Source organism: Monodelphis domestica, chromosome 4, assembly GCF_027887165.1.
Source record: "Monodelphis domestica isolate mMonDom1 chromosome 4, mMonDom1.pri, whole genome shotgun sequence".
Taxonomy (NCBI): Eukaryota; Metazoa; Chordata; class Mammalia; order Didelphimorphia; family Didelphidae; genus Monodelphis; species Monodelphis domestica.
In genome coordinates, this window is record NC_077230.1 from 345,311,166 (window position 1) to 345,334,409 (window position 23,244).

The 23,244-nt window shown below is 37.0% G+C and overlaps 1 protein-coding gene across 2 annotated transcripts in view; it reads right to left on the bottom strand.

Moving 5' to 3' along the window:
• The window catches only part of RNF169 (ring finger protein 169), a 104,786-nt gene that overhangs the window by 19,633 nt on the left and 61,909 nt on the right, over positions 1–23,244 (bottom strand). For both annotated transcript variants that reach the window (XM_056794978.1, XM_007490981.3), the window contains exons 3-4: positions 17,038–17,166; positions 3,919–4,031 (exon numbers count right to left, since the gene is read on the bottom strand). In XM_056794978.1, the coding sequence (XP_056650956.1) occupies positions 3,919–4,031; positions 17,038–17,166 (242 nt within the window). The remainder of the gene's footprint in view (positions 1–3,918; positions 4,032–17,037; positions 17,167–23,244) is intronic.

Genomic DNA, 23,244 nt, shown 5'->3' on the forward strand with positions numbered 1-23,244 from the left:
TGCCCAAATGGGGAATGGTCTTAATCCAATCTTATAAAGTAGGGTCTGGGAAATTTTAAGGTTTACAAAGGGAATGGTCTTTGAATGGTAAAGATAGAATTTTGTATTTGATCCTGAAGTCACTGGAGTTTAATGAGTAGGGAGTGACAGAATCAGAACTGATCTTTAAGATAATCCCTTTGGCAGCTAAATGGAGAATGGATTGGAATGAGGAGAGACTTGAGGCAGGTTGATCCACCAGCAGGTAACATGGTCTGCATTATCATGGTGAGTGTCAGAGGTCAGAAAGAGACATATTAGAGAGATGTTGTAGAGGTGAAATCAACAAGCTTTGGCAACAGAATGAATATGGAGATTGGAGGGGGGTGAGATATAGTGAGGAGTTGAGAATGTGCTTACTATTTCTGTTACTGTACACTTTATATGAAGTTTTTTTATGCCCTAAATAGTTAATTTTTGGAAAGGTGCCAGGAACAGCTACTTTTTCACTTCGTCAGTGAGATCTCCAGAGGTCTATCACATACAGCTTGTCAAAAATTCTATCCAAGTCCTTAACTTCTTTTTTGTTTATCTTTTTGCTTTTAGCTCTAAGTCTGAAAGATGTATACCAAGGCCTGGAACTATTTTTTACTGCCTCCCCTCTCAACAAACTTTTCTTTTAATTATTTAGATCTTATGTCATTTGTTTCTCATAAATAACACATTCTTGGATCCTGCTTTCTTCTTTTATTCTCTTCCATTTTATAGGTGAGTTCATCTCATTTTTGTACTTTTTGTTTTTTTTTATACTCTTATACTTTTTCTTCTCTTTACCAAGGAAAAAGCAGTGAGAAAGAATTTGTTTAACAAAATGAGGTCATTTTCTTTTGCTCTATAGTTCCTCTTTTCCTCACCTTGCCCAGACCCTGAGACAGATTCTTTATCCTTTTTTCTCCCCTTTTAACTTGACCACCTCAACCCAGACCGTGACCCTTTTAGATCTACTCTCTAATGCAGGAGTAAGCTTTGCTTTTAGCTAATCTCACCTTTATACTATTTAAAACTCTTCTCCCATATGCCTGTCCCCCACTACTATGCTTAGTTTATACTTTTTCTACATATATGTTATAAATGCAGGTGTGTGGGTGTGGGTGTTTCTCTCTCTCCCTGCATGTGTTTTTTTCAAAACTCCTTTAGTTCAGGTCAAGGCAAAACTTATATAATATCTGATTTCTCCATCCCTCCTATGTTTGTATATGTGAAATAGTAAGTTCCATACACTCCTCCCCATTTCTTCTCTAATGTATTCCTGTTTATCTTTTTTCTTTTTTTCACTTAGAACTATCAAAACAGACTAAAGTAACCACAAGCCCTCTTTTTATATTATTTACCTCCTATGGTGCTTAAAGACATTGAGTTCTTCAGGGACATATGCTTCATTTCCCACTATTAGAATGTAAAAACTTTCTCATTATGTAGTCCCTTACAATCACTCCAATGTATTTACACTTTTCCAGGTCTCTCTAAACTCTTGTCTTTGCATTTCAAAAATTCTATACAGCTCTATTCTGGTCTTTTCATTAGGAAGGTTTAGACGTATTCTAATGCATTCATTTTTTCCTTTCTGTAGTTTTCAAATTATATTTAGGTAAATTATGGTTATAAGTCTCTATCTTTTGCCTTTTGGAATACTATATTCCAAACTCTCCTGATCTTTAAAGTGGTAGCTGCCATCTTAAATGCTCCTTACTATAATTCCATAGTATTTGAAATCTTATTTCTGCCTACTTGCAGTGTTTTTCCCTTATCCTGGAGGCTGGAGATCTAGGCTACGAAGTACCAAAGAATTTTCATTTTAGTGTTTACTTTTAGAGGTGGATTCTTTTTGTTTTCACTTTGTTCTCTGGTTCTAACAGATATGAGTGATTTTCACTTATGATTTCTTAAAATGCAGTATCCAAGTTTTTTAAAATTTTGATCACAGTCATCAGATAGTCCACATGTCCAGACCCAGAGCTCTGAAAATGTTTAACTAGACCAAGGCCTCTTTGGGACTAGGGCTAATGCACAATCACCCTAAGGCTTCCTAACTGGAACATTCTAAGGCAATGAGAACTGGAAGGCACCTAGTGTGGTGCTCCTCTTCCAGGGCCCCCTTCTTACTACCTACAGGCTTCTAAGTGTTTTCTTGTTGATGCTAGACAAAGGTACCTATTACAGTTTGTCTTTACAGTTAGTTCTTCATTCTAATTCATTCTGATGCTCTTCTATTTTTCTTTTCTAGAATACTGGAATTCCTTTTATTTTGGGAACCTTGACCATAAGTCCTCTAACTTACCTTCCCAATTTGATCACCCAAATTTTGCATAGTCTGTATTCTACCCACCCAGAAAAGATTCCTCATCATTCCCAAGTGCCTCAATATCCTTGCTCACATTACTTTCCTATGTCTACACATCCTTTAATATACCTATAAGTAGGCTCAATCAAGGTCCAGCTGAGAGGTCACCTCTTTTATTCACTGGAAAGTCTTATGGACTAAAAATTAAAACATGTTTATAATTAATCTCAACATGTTTCCTTATTCACTGCCATTTCCTTAATCTCTCATTTTCCCTAGCTCATAAAATCACAGAATCCTGGAATGTGAAGGGGCCAGAGGTTACGTAGTTCAACTTCTCAGCATAGGAATGCTCAGCATAGCACCCCTGACAGGGGAATACATTGTCTTTGCTTCAACACTTCCAATAATAAAGAGATCATTCCCTTCACAGAGGCTGCCTATTGCACTAAAGGTCAACTCTGATTGTTAGACATACTTACTTTTACTGAGCCTAAATCTGCTATCCTGTAACTCAGACACAAGTTCACTACCACTGTCCCATAATGATGATTCTTCAGAGTTTAGAAAACATACTTTCCATTCCTCTATTCTATTTTGATAATGTGTATAGAATAGTAACTCCCCAAATGTAGGCTGAACTACAAGAAATAATATATCATAAAACAAAGCAAAAAAAAAAAACACCTAATATTTGGACTATTGTAAGTATTTAATATAAGCTTGCTAATTGACCAGAAAAAGAGCCAAACTTGAGTTTATTATCATTATCATATTATTTTGTAGTTAATGTCCTGTGGACTACAATGCTGATAATTAGAGGCAGCATGGTGTCATGGATGAAAAGTGGCCTCAGAATCAAACCCAACCTTAATATATATAAATAAATATGCCCTAAACTCACACAAACAGAAATGAACTAGAAACATCCTGGAGTATGAGGCAGAAGAAGGGAAATGGGGTAGATCAGGGAAAACTTATCTATATTAACCATTGGTTACCCTTTCTATAAAGTAGAAAATCCACACAACATATAACCAAAAGTTTGACATTCTTCAAATGTGGTCATCTTAGCACTGGAAAAGACCTCTGAGGCCAGTACATTTCTCCATCCAATGCATTAATCCCATGTATAATATTCCTAAACAAACAGCTGATCACCTTCAGTTAAGTTCAAAAACTTCCTTTTAGAGACAGCCCATTTTATTGTTATACAGCAGGGATATGGAAAGAAAGTGGTAGAGAAGATTAGGAGAACCATATAATTTAACTTTCTCCTTCTTCCCAAAAAGAAAGTGAAAAGTATATGGTGTCAGGCTAACAAAGCTGCTGTTTGGTCCCAAAACCAATGATACAAGATCTTGGCACAATTCCACAAGGAATTTTACTTTTTATTTTTCACTTTTAAAAATCTATTACATTCTCACTTTTATTTCCTCTCAAAGTCAAGCTTTGCCCCAATTCTTCCCCCCACTCCTTCCCCCCATTCTCAAAGATTGCAACAGTCTGTCTTTCCCATATTCCTCTGCCTGTCTGGTCAAAACCCCTGTTGCCCCCCAAATAAACAGATTCAGGCTGAATTTGGTATGATTTCTTACCCTGTCAGGAAAGCTAAGGAGTAAACGCTGCTCTTGGAAACAAACGCCGAACGATGTGTCATCTTGCCCTGGGAAGGTTCTTCATTTTCAGAATCTGAGAGGCGCTCGGGACACTGGGGAGGAGACAACAAGGAAGACAACACTTGTCCATCTGCGGTACCCATGGAAATATCCCTATGATTACAGAGAAGGTATATATAGATTTATAAGTGTAAAGGATATAAACCAAGCTCAGATTTTTAAGAATTATTTTCTATTAGATAATGATACTAGAACATTGGGTAGAGAGATCCTCTATGAAGGATTTACAGAAGGACAGAATTGCATAGGAAGAAAGGGCAAAGATGTAGATAGGCTGTTATATGCACTACTGGGCATCTGTGCCCACACAGACTACATATCCAAAGCAAGCAGAAATTCTTTTATTATCCTCATTTTGTAAATGGGAATGTTAAATGACTTGTCCATAGTCACAAAGCTAGTAAGTTGTAGAACTTGGATTCTGGTCTAACTCTAAATACATTCAACTTTCATTAAACTTTAGCTGCCCCTCTAAAATAACAACATATTCCTTTAGCATATGAAAAATGTCCCATTACCCTCCTGGTTAAGTGAAAATCTAGACCAGAAGCTACTTCCCTAACATAATGGTTAATCTTAAGGTAGTGAGAAATGAGTAGGCTCTCATCTACTAAATGCAAAACTCCCTTGTTGCTTCTCCCTTTAAAGATCACTACCTTAGTATTTTCCTCTTGCATCAAACATTCTATAGGCACTAGTTCCCCCCCCCCCCCTTCTTTCCAGAATACAATGTCACAAAGCAATTACAGAGTTATAAAGTTATGGTTTTTCCCAAATCTGAAATGGAGGCATCACACAATTTAAGAACTGAAATAGGTCTGAGTGTCCATCTGGTCTAACCCAAACCTATAAGAAATCCAACTATATAATATACCCAACAAGTGGTCATCTAGTCTTTACTTAATGATCTCTAGGAAAGAAGAATCCACCAGCCTCCTGAGGAAACCTATTCCACTTTCAGACACTTTTTCATTGTTAGCAAGTTTTCACTGATATCAAAGATAAATACGCCTCTTTGCAACTTCCACTCTCTATTCCTAGATCTTCTCTTTAGGGTTACACAGGGCAAGTCTAATCTCTCTCATGCATGATATCCCTCCAACACTTAATGGAGTCATCATGTTCCCCATAGCAAAGTCCTGAGCAGAGCTTGCCAATCTGACTTTCCAGTCAGTCATATTACACATCACTCCCTATCATGATACCCATGGGCCAGTCAGACATTACTATCTTACTCCATTTTCTGTCTCTGTGCCATTGGATTGGCTGCCCTCATGCCTAGAAGGCACTTCCTTCTTCATTTCTGCATCTTAGAATCCCTAGTTTCCTGCAAGACTCAGCTTAGGCATCACCTTCTATGTAAGATTTTTCCAGATCCCTTAGTCAATTAGCATTTATTTAAGTACCTCTACATACTAAGTATTGTGCTAAGCACTGAAAAAGGAAAACAAACAAACAAACAATACTTTCCCTGAAGAATCTCACAGCTACTACTTGTTCCCTAATAATCTTGAATCTATTCTGCATATAGCAAAGATAGCTATTGTTTCCCTATCTAACATAAACTCGTTTAGGGTAAGAATTGTTAAACTTCTACATTTGTATCTAATTATAGTTTAAGCTCACAGTAAGTGGTAAATAACTGCTTCCTAACTGACTAACTTAAACAAAGGTCAATAATGGCAGATTTTCTATCCTCAGACAGAAGCTGCAAGGCATATTGTGGAAAGAGCACTAGACTTATAATCAGACATTTGCTGGCACCTCAGGTTCAGGGTCCAAAGCTCAGAAAGCAAAATCATTAATACAAGGTCACACAGATCACAAGAGAAACAAACAAGGACCTGAGCCTAGGTTGTGATCTGAACCTAAAGATGCAATTTTTTCTCCCCTTCAGGGATTTCCTCAGCCTCCAAGTAGACAGATGGGAGAACAGGACCCCCTCATATCTTTTCATCAGCCTTAACAGGTTCCTGGAATGCTACAGATTTGCACATCTAAAAAGCTTCAAATTTTCTGAGAAGAAAGAGCATTACTCCTGGAATAAGAAGAGCCTAAACCTCATTTCTAACATCTGAAAAATGGGGACAAAAGTTATTATAAACAAGGATGTTGTAAGGCCTCTGAAAATATAAAGCATTATGTAAATGTAACCTATACTAGTAAGAACTATCCCCTATATTATAGAAAAGATAAAGTACAGTGGACAAGGCACTAACTCTGGAACCAAAGGACCTAGATTCAAATCTTGCCTCTGTTAATTTCTATGTACATGACCTTAATCTAAGGTCTTAGTTTTTATACCCTTAAAAGCTCTAGATTTATGATCTTATTATTCAAATAGAACCCAGAACCTCACTTTCATAGCAGTCTTAGGTAGCAAAAATGGTGACATTTGCATAAAGTATTTGGGGACCAAAAAATATTCTTTCAGATTAAATGAGTAAATGACAAAAATACATGTCCCCTAAAAAAAAAAAGTCATAACAGTCTAAAAGTTGTAGTGTCACTCAGATAGTTCTTATATCACTAGTCTGTTCGAACATCAAAAAATATGCAAAATTGAGTATTACCAATAAATACGTTGAAAGAAATAACAGCAAATTGCAATTTCTGAATCCAGTTTAGGATTAAACTGAATTCATTTACATTTCAAGAGTAAAAGGGTAAAGGAGGAGAGCAGCCTGCTTAGGGAACAATATTAAGAAGTTTAGAATAATTTCTGAGTCTTAACCAAGCTACAGAATTAGAAGTAAGTCTTCTACAGTTACCTCTGGACTTTGGAAAGAGCAGAGATGATAAGCTCTTTCTGGCAGAAACCATAAGAACAACATAGCAACCAAGAAGCACCTGCATATTAAAGGAGTCTCTCTCCAGTTTGTTCTGCCACTGAGAAAAGTTAAGATAAGAGGATAAGTTCCATCACTCCCTGAAGCAATTAGAAAGGTTGGGTCAGTCTTTCCTACCCATTTCAGTTCCTTCATTTGATTACAAGCGACTCTCCAAAAATGTGATTATGTGGCAATTCAGGATCCTCAATAGAGAGAAAAAAGGAAATCCATTGGCAAAGCAGCACTTGGTGTTTCCTTTTAAAAGGCAGTTATGTTTAACTTTTTCCTTGAATAAAATTTATTAGAACTTTAGGGTATACTTATTAATTCAGATGACTGGAATAAGCTATCCCAAAATTAACTTCTGGTTTTAAGATAATTATAAATCTAAAATATTTAATAAAAGATGTCCTTTACAGCTGGCTAGAAAAAGGGTGCTATGGTTCACCAAATTTACATCCAGACTGGGGTGACATGACATTGAGGTAGCTCCAAAGACAGCTTCCTAGTTTTCCAATTTTGTATAAGAAGTTTCACCTCTATTGCAGGTTTGTTATCTACTACCTCCCTACTTCCAGGTATGTACTTTGAGATCTCTAAATTTAGAATTGGTTGAAGAGAATAAGGATATGATATCAAAATGGTTCCTGATTTATCTAATGGGAGGCAACAAAAATGATATGTAGCAGTCTCAACTATGATGCTAAGTGTTATAGAGCCATTTGGGTCCAGAATGGTCTTCTTTAAGAGTGAAAATTGTGAGATTGGACATAAATTAATAATTTCATTAATTAAAAGTAGTAGGGGAAGAAAAAGATGGAAAAATAGGACAGAGAATATAAAAGGTACTTTCTTTATTGCTCCATTTAGCTTGCTAATCTGCAACTGCCATTAAGGCCTTCTTCCCATCTTACACAGGCAAGTCCAGTCAGCAACAAAGAAGATAAAAGCCTGAAATCTGCTCTTGCCTCAGTTTATCAAACCTTCTCTCCACCCACTAACTCTCATATGTCACATCTCAGGAGCCAACCATGACTTTCTATTTTGCTGTGCCACCCAGGGGAGCAGTCCATGGAACACTGCAGGGAAGATTGTACTGTCCCATGTCTAGTGATCTCTTGACTTTACTGATACATTTTTCTGGCTGTCATTCTAGCCACATGACTCAGTTCACCCAATGATTTCCTTCACACAGTCCTGGACTCCCAGTCAAAAGTAGATAAGGTCAAGTGTGTGACACAGGAAAGGGAGGAAGAGAAAATTTCCCTCACACACTTCTTGGGTAGTTTAATGGGTAAAAACAAGAAAGTTAACACAAGATACTAGGAAATTGATTATTTCCAAGGGGATTTTCCTCTTAAATTGCCTGGCTAGCACCAGAATGGAACTGAGTTATACATTTAGATTAAGAATTAAGTCTTAGAAAGATGCTTTTGGCTTCCCCCCCCTCAAGATTCTATAGGAAAGGGGAGAACAGACTTCCAATACACAAAGACCCTAACAACATGAGAAATATGGATACCCAAGTATATTCTAAAACAAGTAACACTGATTTATTACCATTTCCCAAGGTGAGGAAGGATAGCATACGCAGTTACAAAATTCTAAGAAACAAATGTGTCTTTAAAACATATCCCAAGTAATGGGCATAGAAACCACAAATCGGAAATTATAAATGAATGAGTTACAGTTGAACAGGCCATAACAACAGAGAGACCTCCTGTAATCGTTTTCATAGAATTACTGAACACCAAAGCTCATCTATCCAACCCCCTCATTTTACAAAAAAAAAAAAAAAAACAACACAGATTCAGAAAAGCAAAGTAATATGGCTGAGGTGATAACTTAATTACTAAAAAACTAAGCCTGAAGCTCAAGCTTCCTGACTACTAAAATAGTGCTCCTTCCAACAAAACTGTCTCCACAAGGAACTCTAATTTCTGGCTGTGTCTTTTCCACCTTTAGTGACTGGTACAAAGATCTGGCTTTATACTTACCTCCTGAGAGATAGTGAAGGACTCAGGGAAAAGACTAAGACATTTAATTTTGGACATAAACAATGTGGGAATTTATTTGTAACTTCAGGAGTTGGAAGTAAAGGATTTGGAATACCAAAAGTAGATTTTTTGTTCAATTAAAAAATAAAACAAAATTTAAGGAGAAAAAAAAGGTCTAGTTTTATTCCCTCTGACTTACTCCTGACTTGTAATTAGCAATCTCAAGACATTTCTGTGGTTCAAGGCTGTGAGATGGCAACCAGTCTTTATCATACACTTAGTTTTTGTGTCCATACTGATGACAAAATTCATGCATAACAAGTCTTGAATTATAAAATATTTTGACTATATGAAAGTTTTAAAAATTAAATTAAATTAAGAGCAACAGCTGGATAGTTCAGTGGATGGAGAGCCAGGCCTAGAAACAGGAGGTCCTAGGTTCTAATTTGGCCTCAGACACTTCCTAGCTATGTGATCCTGGGCAAATCACTTAACCCCCATTACCTAGTCCTTACCCACTCTTCTGCCTTAGCATCAATACGAAGTGTTGATTCTAAGGTGGAAGGTAAGAGTTTTTTTAAAAATAATTAAATTAAATTATATCAACAACAAAAAATGAGCTGAAAGAGACTTACCTAAAATCCCCTAAGTGGCAACTATCCATTCCTATGTTCAAGCCTAGATCTCCTGACTCCAAGTCCAGAACCCTTTCTATAAAAGCACACTGCCTCTAATATTTGCTTTAGCCGATGAGTGTATCACTTACAAAGGTCAGTGGCTGATCTTAAGGCATCTCATTTTATATATCTTTGAAGCCATTTGTGGGGATATTCAGGAGACAAAGGGCTAGTAACTGAATATAATTTTCAGGCATAGTTACACAAAACACATTCTGACACATTAAAACAGTAATGGCAGCAGTAGTATTCTTTTTGAGAATGAAAGGGCAAAGGGGTCTGGTTAATCTGGCATATTTCAGAGAGGTGGCATGGACATAGGGATATTAAAAAGAACAATATTCCAATTAGCATTTTTGTTATAATGTACTAAATGAAAAATATATACATATCAAAAACGCTGCATAAAACAAGTTTAGCATGAAAATATACTTAATTCCTCTCCTTTGCCCCACAATTTCTCCAACCTTGCTCTATTTGGGGGTACTCCATAGCTGCAGACTAGTTTTTAGGGATTCCATGAACACATGTCAAGCTCAAGAGTCTTTGGCCAAATGAATATGGTAAATTTTATACTAGAATGTCTTTCAATTGCTAGTCCCACACCAAATGGTTAGTGGTTCACAAGACTTTTATCATCTAAGGCCCTTATTTCATAAAACTTAAAAACTGATTATTTCTTTTTTCCATTTCCAGATGTTTCTACCTCAGCTCCCAGCTGCCAACAACTGACACTGACAGCACAGAGTTGAAGCTTCAAAGAGTAAAGAGTTATAAAATGCAAAATTTTACACCCCCCCCCCAAGATAATAGACAATAGTTTCCCCTTCTGGATAGATTATTCTCCTGATTCCCCTCCCTACCCTACTCCTCCACTTCTTATTTTTCAGCATTTTCCAGGAATAACTTGTACAAATTATTCAATATGGCAATTGATGAACATGGACAGTCAACCGTTTATCTATTCTGAAGATTTTATTTGTGTTTGTCAATATTTGTCAATTCCCAGAAGCTATAAGATCACCAAGGTTAAACTGACTATTTTGGGGGAGAGAAACAAAGGAGGGGTTGGGCAGTTAGTAACTTTAAATTTGGCCTTGAGTTCTCTGTTGACTTGGAGGCATCAATAGTCCCAATGGGGAAGCCACAAAGAACTATGAGAAAGAAGCCCAAAGTGGTGACAATCACTATAGAAACCAAAGCTAAGAGAGCTCAGAGGTAATTTAATTAAATAAAAATTCCCTCTGCAATATTACTGACAAGTAGTTGCCCAGCTTCTGCTAGATCTCCAATGATGGGGAACCACTAAAGATCAACTAATCAGGGATCCTTGATAAGCTACATACATATATGACTACAACAGAAAAAAGATACATTTATAACATTTTAAATTCTAGTTTGGAGTAAAATTAATTTTTATATCTCTTCTAGTCAAACAGTTTCCAGTTTTAAATGTTATATTTGTATCTGAGCCCTCACTTCCCCTAAATATTGCTATTCATCAGAATTCCCTCATCTCTAAACGAAGAGAAAAACAATTTTGATCTAAAAGCTAAACCTGAAATTTGGAGAGAAAAAATTATGGCTCAGGTTAGAAATAACTTCAAAATGAAGGCTTAATTTCAACATTTTAATGTTACTTTTTTATTTTTTAAGTTATTTAATTAATTTAGAATATTTTTCCATGGTTACATGATTCGTATTCCTTCCCTTCCCTCCTCCCTTCCCCCTCCAGTAGCCAATGAGCAATCCAACTTGGTTTAAATGTATCATTGATCAAGACCTATTTTCATATTATTAATATTTGCACTAGGGTGATCATTTAGAGTCTACATCCCCAATCATATTCCCATCAAAACATGAAATCAAGGAAATGTTTTTTCTTCTACAGTACTTTTTCTGGATGTGGATAGCATTCTTTCTCATAAGATCCTCAGAATTGTCCTGGATCCTTGCATTGTTGCTAGTAAAGAAGTCCATTACATTAGATTGTGCCACAATGGTTCAGTCTCTGTGTACAATGTTCTCCTGGTTCTGCTCCTTTAACTATGCATCAATTCCTGGAGGTCATTCCAATTCACATGGAATTCCTCCAGTTCATTATTCCTTTGAGCACAATAGTATTCCATCACCAACAGATACCACAATTTGTTCAGCCATTCCCCAATCGAAAGGCATCCCCTCATTTTCCAATTTTTTGCCACCACAAGGAGCACAGCTATAAATACTTTTGTACAGTATTTTTCCTTATTATCTCTGGCGTACAGACACAGCAGTGGTATGGCTGGGTCAAAGGGCAGGCAGTAATTTAAAGTAAAGATTAAATTAACTCTCCCCTGCCCAGTTTTAGATTTAATCAACAAAAGCATATACACCCCACTCACACTTGAGGGGGGGAGGTCTGTCACCCACCTGTGCAATAGTGGGTGATGAATCAGAATCGACTGACTTCCCCCTGGGCAGTCGTAAGCAAAGTTTTAGCTGTAATTGGTACACACCAAATGGAAGAAAGTCAACAAAAAGGAATGATCTTTAAAAATGCCAAGAACTTCCTGTGAGGGCTCTCTTCAATCTTTCATCTTCGACTTGACTTTGGAGGATCTAGACCTTGAGATCTCAGACAGCTTCCCTTTTAGAGCTACCACATGGAGTGAGTGAAAAAAGGCTGATTCCTTTGCTGGATTTTCTGAAGGGACTAGCCTCAGGAGAGACCTACCCTCTTGAGAGAGGCTCCCTGCATCCTCAGGTCCTTGGCTCAAGGCTGAGGCCCCTCCAGCTAAGGACTAACTAGCCTTTCCTGGGTTAAACCAGGACCAGATCAAAATACTTAGTGTGTAGTCTAGATATCTTACCCTATCCTCTCTCTGATTTTCTTACTTTCATTCCTTCTATATTTTATAAATAAATTGTTAAAATAAATCTCTTTGGAATTAATTAAAATTCCTGGCAACCCTACTCTTGAATAATCCAGTCCAACCTTTTATTTAAAAAAAAACCCTCATATTTCTACCCCTTAGAGGGCATAGTTCCAAATTACTCTCCAGAATGTTTGGATCAATTCACAATTCCACCAGCAGTGCATTAGTGTCCCAATTTTGCCACATCTTCTCCAACATTTATTACTTTCCTTTGCTATCATATTAGCCAGTCTGCTAGGTGTGAGTTGTTTTGATTTGCATTTCTCTAATTATAAGAGATTTAGAACACTTTTTTATGTGCTTATTGATAGTTTTGATTTCTTTATTTGAAAACTGCCTGTTCATGTCCTTTGCCCATTTATCAATTAGGGAATGGCTTGCTTTTTTGGAAAATTGATTTGGTCCTTCAAATATTTGAGTAATTAGACCTTTGTCAGAGGTTTTTGTTATATTTTTTCCCTAGGTTGTTGCTTCCCTTCTAATTTTGGATACATTGGTTTTGTTTGTACAAAAACTTTTTAATTTAATGTAATCAAAATTCTTCATTTTACATTTTGTGATATTGTCTATTTCTAGCTTGGTTTAAAATTCTTTTCTTTCCCATAGATCTGACAGGTATTCTATTCTATGTTCACCTAATTTACTTATAGTTTCATTCTTTATATTTAAGTTGTTTACCTATTCAAAATCTAACTTGATATAGGGTATGAGATATTGACCTATACCTAATCTCTCCCATACTATTTTCTACTTTTCCCAGCAGTTTCTGTCAAACAGTGGGTTCTTGTCCCAAAAGCTGGGATCTTTGGGTTTATCTGAGGTCATTTATCCCAAGTCTATTCCATTGACCCTCCCCCTTCTGTCTCTTAGCCAGTACCATATTGTTTTAATGACCACTGCTTTATAGTACAATTTAAGATACAGTACTACTAGGCCCCAATCCTTCACATTTTTTTTCATTATTTCCCTTGATATTCTTGATCTTTTATTCTTCCAAATGAACTGTTATAATTTTTTTCTAATTCAGTAAAAACATTTCTTGGTAGATAGGTATGGCACTGAATAGATAAATTAATTTTGAGTAGGATTGTCATTTTTATTATGTTAGCTCATCCTACCCATAAGCAATTAATGTTTTCCAATTATGTAGATCCAGTTTTAATTGTGTGGATCATGTTATGTTTTAAAAGAGGTCAGTCAATGTTAATTTTTCCAGGTTGAACTAAAAATTAAAACTGTGTACTCTGCTGAAAAGAGACTTGGAGAAAGAACTTAGAACTGACTCTGCTCTTTGCTGTAGAACCATAAACATATCACTTCTCTCTCTGCACTTCAACTAAGATAATACTCTGTCTCCCTCACAGGAAAAAATATATATGTACTGATATTCTTAAAATGATCTGATTGAATTTTCTACCAATTCTCTACAACATATAACAAAATCTTCCATGTGACTGCTTAAATTATTTTTATTCTTTTTTTTCTGTTGTCTCATGTATGCTACATCTTGCAACCAACCAACAAGCATGTTAAGTACTTACTATCTTTAAGGCGCCTAGGTCAAGAAGACAATAAAAGAAATAATCCCTACTCTCAAAGAGCTTACATTCTACTGAGGAGATAATATGTACATATATAACTACTCACAGATTACAAAAATAATTGCAAGGGAGAGGGGGGAAACACTAACTGTTGAGGTCACCAGGAAATGTACTATGCAAAAAGTGGTGCACCTTTGCAAGTACACAAAATTCAATAGTATGAACAAACTCCAAGATCCTGAAATTCTGTTTTGTGATTCTCACAGAGCCATGTACAAACCTTATTTCCCTCCCTATTGCTCACTGACTTCCTTCCCTCTGGCAGTGGTTTCCCTGGGAGTTAGATCACAGGTTGGGCAATTCATGGGTCATCAACCTTGGTTTCTCTTTAAGTGACTTGGGGAAGTGGCTCAAAGGAGTAGAGAACTAACCCCAGCTAGATGCCAGATTCTTTCCTCCAGGCTTAGTGAATTGCCACATAGTCCCCCAATACATGTATCCTATCCTGTTCTCTCTGTTCTCAGTTCTCTGGCTCAGTAGTAGGTACAGAGCACTTATAGCTATCACAGCCTAAACAAAGTTCTTCTATTTGAAGTTTGGATTTCCATAGCACCAGGATGAGATGAAGTTCAGTTATAAGCACACAGATATATGTCCTGCTTGTTCCCTCTGTTCCTCAGTTCAGGTTTGGCATTGCTGTTGCTTAGAGTTTGAATCACTGTGGCATCAGAGAAAAGGAAGAGCTCCTAGGATGTGGAGTTGCATTCTGATATAAGCTGGTATAGCCCTGGCTGCCAGAGAATGATAAGGGTGAGGATGCTAAGTAAGCATTTATTAGGAGCAAGGGAATATTGGCCTTTGCTATTGTTAGTTCATCAAGTTTTTACATTGTTTGAGTTCACTATGTACCTTACAAGGTTGGTGAAAGATGAGCACCCCACAAATCATAAAGCAACACATACTTGTAAGCTATTGTTATTGTTGATAAGAGCAACATTTAATAATATAACTACAATGCTAAAACCCCAGGAGTATCTGGCAGATCACCCAGAACTGATCCTCCCAAAAGTCAAATCACTTGCTTTTCAACAGCCACTAGTATGGTCATAAGCTCATTATCAAATCCCTGTGACTTTACTCACTAACTTAGAATTTTAGGAAAATCACTTCAGTTCAATTGAATAAGCATTTATTAAGTGTCTATTACACACAAAAAGCATAATAGGTTTTGGGTATACAAAAACTAAAAAGATCTAAAAAAACCTTAGCTCTCAAAAAGCATATATTTTATTGGAGACATGCAGGATATACACAGATAAAAATTTCAAATAATTTGATAGCACATTAACAATTGAGCATCAGGAAAGACTTCAGTTGCACTGCAGCAGTGATGGCAAACCTTTTAGAGGCCAAGTACCCAAACTGCAACCCTCAAGCAGCATGTGAGACCCATGCCTTACCCCAGACAGTGGTGGGAGGAAGTGCTCCCACTGGCTGCTGGACAAAGGGGTAGGTGATCTGAGAATTGTCCCCAGGCACACATAGTGAGGGAGATGGGAGCAGCCCCCTCCATCATATGTGCCATAGGTTCACCAACACAGCACTTGAGTTTCTCCCTGAGGTTCAGGTTCAGCAATGAGCCCAAGTTCCAAGACTTAGAGGTGAGGAGGGAATACATTCCAGGTAAGTAGATAAAAAATGGAAAAGCACACCAGTAGGAGGATGGAATGAAGAGTTTAGGAAATAGCAAGACAGGGCAGTTTGGCTAGAAATAAGAATGCACAAAGGGGAGTAATGTGAAATAAATCTGTAAAAGATAGGATGCAATCAGACTGTACAGGTGGCAACAACTGACATATATATTGCCATTTTGACACCTGTTAATACCTCAGACATCCCAGTGATTCTGAACCTCTGGATGTTAGCATTCAAACCCTATTCCTGACCACACATATAAATTTCTCATTCTTATCCCCTTCAATCCTCCCACCTCAAAGTTCCAACGAAAGGCTACCCAGTCCATTTACTAATGCCTTCTCTACTGGTTATTCCATAAGAAACAAACTTCCCTTCATCTTAAGTCTTTTCCTCTCCCACTCCTTCCATCCACTGGCTATTACTGAGCCCTACCCTCCCTGTCCAACTTTTTCAGTACTGGCTATACCTTCATTGATTCTCAGTCAATGGTCTTGTGTGGGAGTTGGAATGCTTCTTGCTCTTCATCATCACCTTCAGGGTCTCTTTCTTCCTCCATTACTCAGGAACCTCTCTTCCTTTAAAGTTCATATTATTCATATTGTACCATCTAATCAAAATCCTGGAAGGTGAATTTGCTGGTTCACAATTTTTCTTTCCTCCCCAACTCCTACTCTCATACTAGGGGTCTTCAACATTTATATTGACCCTCCCTCAAATGCTCTAATCACTCAGTTTCTCAATCTATTATTCTTCCACCATGAGCTACTTTTCCACTCTACCTTATCCACACACAGATAGTCATACCCTTGATCTTGACATCACCCACAAATGTATCACCTCTATGTTAAATAATTCTAAACTCCCCCTATCTAACCAGAATCTCTTACTTTTAACCTCTCCCTCTTGCCTTCCCTTAAGAAATTCTACTCTTCATGATACCATAACTAAATTAGGGGAACACAGAATAGTTTAACTGGCAAATCTTTGAAGAAGGGAAGAGGCTGAGTTAAGTGGTTTGCCCACTGTCACACAGCTAGTGAGTTTCTGAGGCCAGACTTGAATTCAGAAAGATGTCTTAACTCCAGGCCCAGTGCTCTATTCACTATGCTACCTAGCTGCTTTACTCCTTATCAAAGCTAATCCCTCTACTTGCTCAAGTAATCCCTATCCATACCATCTCCTTCATCAGACTGCTCCCCACTGTCACTTATTTTCAATTTCTCTTTTTACTCAGAAAAAGTATTCTATCACCTAGGCTAGCTGTGATAGGTCAATTTAGGAAAGTTTATCAAGAAGGGCTGTAAGGAAAACAGTTTATAAATGGCAAAGAACTATGTAAATGTGAATTATTATTATTATTAAAAGGAATTACTTACGAGTACTAATGGCTCATCTTTTTTCTGCACTTCTTCCATTCTCCTTTTCCCTGCTTCAATATCCTCCAGTAAGAGTTTGTGGATCAGATCCTCAGAGGTTTTCTCCTCTTCTAACTTTTCTTCCTTCAACTAAAAATACAAATTACACAAGAGATAGAAAAATTTAAAGTCAACCCTAGAATCATCTTCCCACTAAGGACTTGATTACAGCAGAAAGATAACAAATGAGTACTTTGAGACTAATCAGATCCAAAACCCTTCTAATTTTTAAATAAGCTTGCAATACTGAGTCTTTTCTAAACCAATATTTCACTATAGCTTAAAGTCCAATTGCTCTGCATTCTTGAGCAATCTAAAAACCACACAGCTAAGAGAATACAAATAAAATCAGAAAAATAAGATTTATTCACACAGTCAGAAAGGCTAGTCCTTCTTGCAGGCCAGACACACCTGCCTGGTTCCTACACCAGCTTGGAAGGCATGATGATTCAATGAAATGGCATTAACTATTACTAATTAATTAGTTATTAAAGCTCTTAAATGGGAGATTTGGAAAACTTGAGTTTAAGTTCTCATTCTGCCACTAACTCATCAAATATCTAAGGAAAGTTGTTTCTCCTCTCTAGACCTCAGTTTCCTCCTCTGTTAAATAAAGGAACTGGACTAAATAATTTCTGGGGTTTCTTTTAGTTATGATATTCTGAGAATAGAGCTAAAGCTAGTAAGATTTAGTAAGAGGTCAATAAGTCAGAGTTATAGAACTGGATAGGATTAAGATCATCTAGTCCAACTCCTTGACACATCCATAAAAGTAAAGTGACTTGCCTGAGGTCATAAGCTGCTAAGTAGCAAAGTCAGAATATGAACCTACATCTTCTGATGCCAAATCTAATACTTTATAGGTAGCTTTACTACCTCAAGTGCCAAAAATACTACATGTAGAATCAAAAGAACTGAATTCCACCTCTGGCTTTGCTACTTATTGCCTCTATGATTTGGGACAAGTCACTTAATATACCTGGATCTCAGTTCTTCACTGGCCAAATGCAGAGGTTGGACTAAATGATGTCTAAGGTTCACTCAAGGTTCAAAAAATTCAAAATTCTGTTTTTGATTGATTAGTTCCCTCCCTCTTCAGGCTTTTGTGGCATTTGAGGGTGAAAAGAGAACACAGAGTCTCATATTTTAGTAGAACTTTTCCCTCTAACATGTTTGAACGTGTTTTTAACATATCTTAAATCATAAGCTAAATATACTGAGGGAAAATAATTCCCAGAATAGAACAGGAGATGAAAACAAAGTACCCTAATAACAACTATCCCCCAGTAAAAGGGAAAGCAAAGCCCCATCTCCAAAAAAAACTCCTTTTTGAAGCCTGTCCCAACTTATTCCTCTCTATTAGGAAATCTAGAATTATCCTTATTTTTCAAGTTAAGGAATTTTAACTCTAGAAGTCAAAAAGACATTAGAGGGATATTAGGAAGGAGAGATTTCTGACTATAAGAGACAATAAGTAAAAATGCTACCCAACATGTTAGCTCATTGTTGTTCAGTCATTCAGCTGTGTCTCAATCTTTGGGATCCCACATGTGGTTTTCTTAACAAAAAGATACTAAGTGGTTTACCATTTCTGTCTCCAGGGGAATCAGCTAACAAAGGTTAAGAGACTTGCCCAGAGTCCTACAACTACAGAGTATCTAAAGCTGGCAGTGGACTCAGATCTTCCTGACTCCCAAACTAGCACTCTATCCACTAAGCTACATAGCTGCCTCTATGTGTTAGCTATTTCTTCCAAAATGTAGCATCTGAAAATTTGATGAGCACACCATTTTCACCTTTATAAAAGTCATATGGTCAGCCAGTTCAATCCCGTCATTTTAGAAGGAAGAAAACAGAGAAGTCTGAACTGAAGGAATCAAGATGGCGGTGTAGAGGCAGTGAAAAATTAGACCTCTGAAAACCCTTCCTTACCAATTAAAAAAACAAATGTTCCTAGGGGACTGAAAACCAAACCTAATAACAGGACAGAGCCAAGGAACCCTCCTGTTGGACTCAACTTAAAAGGTACTCCCCACAAAAGTCTGAATACAAGAACACTCGGGTTTAAGGGGAAGAAGAAGGAAGGTTCCAGAACCCTTCCCCAACCAACAGTACTGAGCCTCCAGCAGTGGCAGGAATCTCTGGGCAGGTAAGGGTGCTAGTCTGGAGGGAGTACCTTATAGGCAAAGCTGTGCCAGGCTCAGGGCTTTGAACACAGGCGGTGGGGAAGCAATTGAAGAAGAAGTACAGAGCAGGCAGCCTAGTTGCAGCCAAGGTTTTGGCTTCAGAGCACATCCAGTTCTACAAGTTCAGCTCCTCTGGGCTTAATCTTATCAAGCCCTCAGAGGGCAGGGAAGCTCAAGCTCCAACACCCCTCCCCTAAAGACTGCTCTGAGAGCCATGCTAAGTTCCAAGGGTGAAGGTTGACAGAAAAGCCCAAACCTACAGATCCAACACATAATGAAAGGAGGAAGAGTGCAGGCAACTACAGGGGGAAAAGGAGGGGCAAATGTGAGCAAACAAAAAAAGAAAAATGAAATTACAATCGACTGCTTCTATCCAGGCAATGAACAAAGAACAAAGAACAAATGTAACAGGAAAAGATCAAGAAACATCAAGCAAAAACATAGAAACGCCAGTGAACTGGACACAGGCTTTGGAAGAACTCAAAATACAATTCAAAACACAATTAAGAGAAGCTGAAGACAACTGGGAAAAGAAATATTAAAAAGCAAGATAAGTCATCTGGAAACAGAAAATAGTGTCTTGAAAGCCAAAATTAATCAGCTTGAAAATGAGGCAAAGGAGATAAAAGATGACCTCCAAAGAAAATCAGACCAGAAGGAGAAGGATAACTAAAAATCCAGGGATGAAATTCAGTCTTTACAAACTAGAATACAACAATTAGAAGCAAGCGACTTCACAAGGCAGCAGGAAACAATAAAACAAAATCAAGAGAATGAAAAAATTGAGGAAAATATAAAACACCTTATTCACAAAACAGAAGATTTAGAAAATTGTTCCAGGAGAGACAACTTAAGAATCATTAGTCTACCAGAAGATCATGACAAAAGAAAAAGCCTGGACATCATCCTACAGGAAAATAACCAAGAAAATTGCCCCGACATTCTAGAATAAGAGGGAAAAGTAGAGATTGAAAGAATCCACAGATCACCTCCTGTACTTAATCCCCAACTGACAACACCTAGGAATGCTATAGCCAAATTCAAGAACTACCAGACCAAAAAAAAATTCTTAGATTAAAAAAAATTTTTTTTAATTTAAAAAAAAAAACAAATATATATATATATATATATATATATATATATATATATATATATATATATATATATCACAAACTGCTAAGAAGAAGTCATTCAGATACCATGGAACCATAGTGAGGATAACACAGGATCTGGCTGCATCCACACTGAAGGACCAAAAGGCATGGAATATCATATTCCATAAAGTAATTGAACTAGGTCTACAACCAAAAATCAACTACCCAGCAAAACTGACTATATTCTTACAGAGAAGTATGGTCATTTAATAAATAGAAAAATTCCAAGAATTTGTAAATAAAAGACCAGACCTGAACAGAAAATTTGATGCCCAAACACAAAACCCAAGAGAATCATCAAAAGGTAATTAAGAAAGGGGGGGGGGGGAGGAAAACGAAGCAAAAAAAAACAAACCCTTTCCTTATTGGTAACTCTTAAAAATTACTATCACCTGGGTAGCTAGAAGAATTATACTTAAAGGGAACAGTGAGAAACTATATACGATGAAATGCCAAGACATGAATATGTATATAGATACATATGCATAAAAATATATATGTATTACTAGAGTTAAAAAAAGAGGTTAATACTAAGAGAAATGAGAAAAGAAACATAGAGTAAATTTATATGTCACAAAGTAGCACATGGTGGGAGGGGGTTGAACATCAATACACTGGAAGGGTAAAGAGGTTGGAGATAGGAAATACTCAATTCTTATGTGCATTGAAATTGACTCAAAGCGGGAAGAACAATCAAATACACTGGGGCAGAGAATTGATTTGCGCCCTATAGGGAAGTAAAAGTTTGGCAAACAAACTGGGGGGTGGGGGGGGAAGCAAAACAAGGAAGGAAAGGGAGTATAGTTTAAAAAGACTGTAAAGAAAATAAGGGAGAATAAGAAGAGAGGTGGGTAGAAAGGAAAGTAAAATAAGGGTGGGAATTATGGGCACGGATTAAAAACAAAACTGATGTAGAAGGAAATAGTGAAAGAAGAAAGGGCAGGACTAGGAGTGGAAATCAAAATGTTGGGAAATAAACAGCTGGTAATCATAACTCTGAATATGAAAGGAATGAACTCACCCATAAATTGCATGAGAATAGCAGAGATGATTAGAAACCAAAACCCTATCATATGCTGTCTACAAGAAACACACATGAGGAAGGTAGATACACGAAGGGTAAAAGTAAGAGGAGGGAGCCAAATCTATTGGGCATCAACTGATAAAAAGAAGACAGGAGTCACAATCGTGATATCTGATGAAGACAAAATAAAAATACATCTAGTCATAAAATACAACACCCATTCCTATTAAAAACACTAGAAAGCATAGGAATAGAAGGGTCATTCCTAAAAATAATAAACAGTATATATCTAAAACCAACAGCTAATATCATCTGCAATGGGGATAAACTAGATGCATTCCCAATAAGATCAGGAGTGAAACAAGGATGCCCATTATCACCTCTACTATTTGACATTGTACTAGAAACACTAGCAGTAGCAATTAGAGAAGATAAAGAAATTGAAGGCATCAGAATAGGCAAGGAGGAGACCAAGTTATCACTCTTTGCGGATGACATGATGGTCTACTTAAAGAATCCTAGAGATTCAACCAAAAAGCTAATTGAAATAATCAACAACTTTAGCAAAGTTGCAGGATACAAAATAAACCCACATAAATCATCAGCTTTTCTATATATCTCCAACACAGCTCAGCAGCAAGAACTAGAAAGAGAAATCCCATTCAAAATCACCTTAGACAAAATAAAATACCTAGGAATCTATCTCCCAAGACAAACACAGGAACTATATGAACACAACTACAAAACACTCGCCACACAACTAAAACTAGACTTGAACAATTGGAAAAACATTAACTGCCCATGGATAGGACGAGCCAATATAATAAAAATGACCATCCTACCCAAACTTATTTATCTATTTAGTGCCATACCCATTGAACTACCAAAATACTTCTTCACTGATTTAGAAAAAACCATAACAAAGTTCATTTGGAAGAACAAAAGATCAAGGATATCCAGGGAAATAATGAAAAAAAACACATATGATGGGGGCCTTGCAGTCCCAGACCTCAAACTATATTACAAAGCAGCAGTCATCAAAACAATTTGGTACTGGCTAAGAAACAGAAAGGAAGATCAGTGGAATAGACTGGGGGAAAACGACCTCAGCAAGACAGTATACGATAAACCCAAAGATCCCAGCTTTTGGGACAAAAATCCACTATTCGATAAAAACTGCTGGGAAAATTGGAAGACAGTGTGGGAGAGACTAGGAATAGATCAACACCTCACACCCTACACCAAGATAAATTCAAAATGGGTGAGTGACTTAAACATAAAGAAGGAAACCATAAGTAAATTGGGTAAACACAGAATAGTATACATGTCAGACCTTTGGGAGGGGAAAGGCTTTAAAACCAAGCAAGATATAGAAAGAATCACAAAATGTAAAATAAATAATTTTGACTACATCAAACTAAAAAGCTTTTGTACAAACAAAACCAATATAACTAAAATCAGAAGGGAAACAACAAATTGGGAAAAAATCTTCATAGAAACCTCTGACAAAGGTTTAATTACTCATATTTATAATGAGCTAAATCAATTGTACAAAAAATCAAGCCATTCTCCAATTGATAAATGGGCAAGGGAAATGGATAGGCAGTTCTCAGATAAAGAAATCAAAACTATTAACAAGCACATGAAGAAGTGTTCTACATCTCTTATAATCAGAGAGATGCAAATCAAAACAACTCTGAGGTATCACCTCACACCTAGCAGATTGGCTAACATAACAGCAAAGGAAAGTAATGAATGCTGGAGGGGATGTGGCAAAGTAGCGACATTAATTCATTGCTGGTGG